Source organism: Drosophila navojoa, chromosome 5, assembly GCF_054131105.1.
Source record: "Drosophila navojoa isolate 15081-1374.11 chromosome 5, UAZ_NAV_1.0, whole genome shotgun sequence".
NCBI lineage: Eukaryota > Metazoa > Arthropoda > Insecta > Diptera > Drosophilidae > Drosophila > Drosophila navojoa.
This window is the reverse complement of record NC_142893.1, coordinates 1,597,417-1,600,211: the sequence shown is the minus strand read 5'-3', so window position 1 is coordinate 1,600,211 and position 2,795 is coordinate 1,597,417. Positions and strand designations below refer to the sequence as shown.

Here is a 2,795-nt window from a genome sequence, read left to right as displayed (position 1 = left end):
CTTGAAGTGGATATTTTTCCGGGCCTGGCGCAGGGAGTCGAACTCTCTCCGCCGGGAGGCCCAGCTGGAGGCCACCGGACGGGTCGCAGGTTGCGGATAGCGAACGGCCTGCCAGGCGGCAGGTTAGCTGCGAATAAGCAGCGAGCGTCTCGCCGCCCAATAAGCAGCCCCGGACAGCCAGCGGATGGGGCGGCTGTCTGAGCAGGCGCCCTATCGACCAGGCGCTTGTGGGGCCGCCTGTCAAAGTATAGCCCCACACACTCGTTCCGGGCCGGACCAAGGTGTCATTCGAACCGTGCCGATGGTCGGCCAGGCTGGAGGCCCGGCTCAACAAATATTCCAGTCGCGAACGGCGAGCTCAGGCACTTGGCCAACGCCTGTTCCATGTTCGGCCTTACCCGGGTAACGCGGATCTCTGCCCGGGCGGACCGTTTGTATATCTCCGCAGCTCGTGGGAACCAAAGCAAAATGAATCGAAAATTTAACTACAATAAAAACAAAAAACCAAATCAAAATCAAAATCAAATGCCGCAACGCTTTAATGCGGGCTACAATTCCGGAAGGAATACGCAGAACATGCCACAGTGGCAGCACGAGCAACAGCAGCAAGAGTTTGGCATGTTCTATGAAGATCGTGGGGATAATCGCATGGAGCAGGGCATGCCCCACGGCTTGGCCTACGGGTCGAATAACCTGCCGGCTAGAGGGCCACAGTTCCGGCAGGAGCAGTTCAGTTGTGGTCCCATGGACGGGCCACAAGGCAATGGGCGCTGGCGCTACAATCGCAGTCCGGACGGAGCGCTGTTCAATCCCAGTCCGGAGAGAGGAGCTGGTTCGGGCTATAAGCAAGGCCAGCTCAGTCGTGGTCAGAGTCGGGAACGAGAACCGTCAGCGGGCTACCGTCCGAATCTTTGTAGTCCGCTGAGTGAGTCAGACTTTCAAATGAGTCTGAATCCGGGCAGGGGGCTCGGATATCAGTGCAGTCCGGAGCGCGGACTGAATCGCCATTTGGAGCGAGAGTACGATTATCAGCAATCAATGAGAAGTCCCGAGCGAGAATCGAACTTTGAGTCCACTCGCTATCCGGAACCGTATCGCAGGCAGCGCAGTCGCAGTCGCAGTCCGCAAGGCAGAGAGTTCAATGAAGCTGGACGACGTACTCGCAGCCCAGTACGCGGCGGTCGCGATATGTCGCCCACTTATCCGCGGGCGCATAATCCATGGCGTGCTGGGGGTCGTAATTCGCCGCCATTTGAACGAGCTGCAAGCCCGGACACGGGTTCCAGGTTCGGCCCAGACAATGGCAATCCAGGCGAATGGCCAGAATTGAACATGAATGGTAATGGCGACGGCTGGAGGAAACCTCGGAAAAAGTGGGAGGCCAATTTGCCTCCACTCGGACAGCCCGGCGCTCGGGATGATCCGAATAAGAGATTACTGAGCGGCTCACGTACCAAGTGGTACATGCGGTATCTGCAGAGAGGCTTCCCGGCCGACGAGGCCTTTCGCATGGCCAAAGAGCCAAAGCAGCCGGCAGCAAGTTACTTACGCGGTCCCGATTCGCCTGCCCCGCCGCAGCAGCAGATGCGCAACTGGGAGAGGCACTCAGAAGAAGATCTGGTAGAGGATTCCGACAACAACGAAGTGCTCGATACCTCAAACGAGCAAGAGCAAGTCAAAGGCGACCAATTGCAAGTCTGCCTGTTGCCCGTGGGCTATCCGCAGGCGAGGCTCAGCCAGAAGGACAAGGTGGATCTGGAGGAGGCCATACTCCAAGAGGTGGTCACAGCTGGCGTCAGCTCGTCAGCTCCGCTGCGCTTCTCGCGAATTCGCTTCAAGAACGCTTACCTTAAGGTGACCTGCTCGGATCGCGTCTCCGCGGACTGGCTAATGAGCAGAGGTGCTCATCTCTACTCCTACCACGGACATCCCGTGATCCCAAAGCTGGGCCATGTGAATGTGGAGAAGCCCAAGCACTTTTATGTGACGGTCTTCCTGGCGCGGACCGCGGGCAAAACCGATGAATTTATCTTTGCTCTGCTCAAGTCACAGAATCAGTACAAGACGCACCTGTGGAAGCTGATCTCGCGCAAAGATCAGGCCGAAGGTTCACACCTCGTCATCAGCATCGATGCGGAGAGCGCTTCCGATATTGCGGCCAATGGTTACAAGCTCTTTTATCGATATGGCAAGGTGGCGGTGCATGGACTGAAGAAGAAGTTCGGGGATAAATCCCCGCCCCGCAACCCGAAAGCGTCGGCCAATTGTGGCAAGCGAAATCCAAAAGCCAAGCCAGCAAAAACCGTCGTGGAAGAAAATCCAAGTTCAGTGCATGCAGTCAAGTCGGATCCTGCTCGGGCCGCAGTGGCGGCTGAATCGCTACCCTGCATCGATCTGGCATCCGATGATGATGTTATCGAAATCTGATCTTAACTGTATCTCAAGGGCTTCTGCCCGTCGAAGTATACACACACAGACACACAAAGCATGAACTAATTCTTCCATTATAGAAATAAATGCGTTTTAGTATTAACTCCTCCATTTGCTCATGTTTTATTACAAGTTTTTAATTTGAGTTTTTACCACATTTTACAGAGAGTGAAGAACATGCGCGGCGTTTGGAGTATAGTTCAGTCTGTCACATCCCTTTGTTTGGCGGCTGCTGTCTTGGAGAAAAGTCCCCTGATGACCAAAATTTTCACGTGTTGAGTTCTGAGTTACTTGTTCATTAAATGCGTTAATGGTTCTTTATTTAAAAAACATGGACTTTTTATTTAATATGAGGTTTTCTTTGG

General features: G+C 54.4%; 1 protein-coding gene across 1 annotated transcript; it reads left to right on the top strand.

Annotated features, from left to right (window-relative positions):
• Positions 1 to 14: 14 nt before the first annotated feature.
• On the top strand, positions 15 to 2,760 carry LOC149090947 (uncharacterized). The gene has a single exon (XM_089261138.1). It carries the CDS (start codon positions 385 to 387, stop codon positions 2,425 to 2,427), a length of 2,043 nt encoding a protein of 680 aa, XP_089117264.1. The 5' UTR covers positions 15 to 384; the 3' UTR covers positions 2,428 to 2,760.
• The last annotated feature ends 35 nt before the right edge of the window (positions 2,761 to 2,795 follow it).

Excerpts from the sequence above, each read along its gene's own strand:
- LOC149090947 (XM_089261138.1), top strand. The coding sequence starts at position 385 with ATGTTCGGCCTTACCCGGGTAACGCGGATCTCTGCCCGGGCGGACCGT.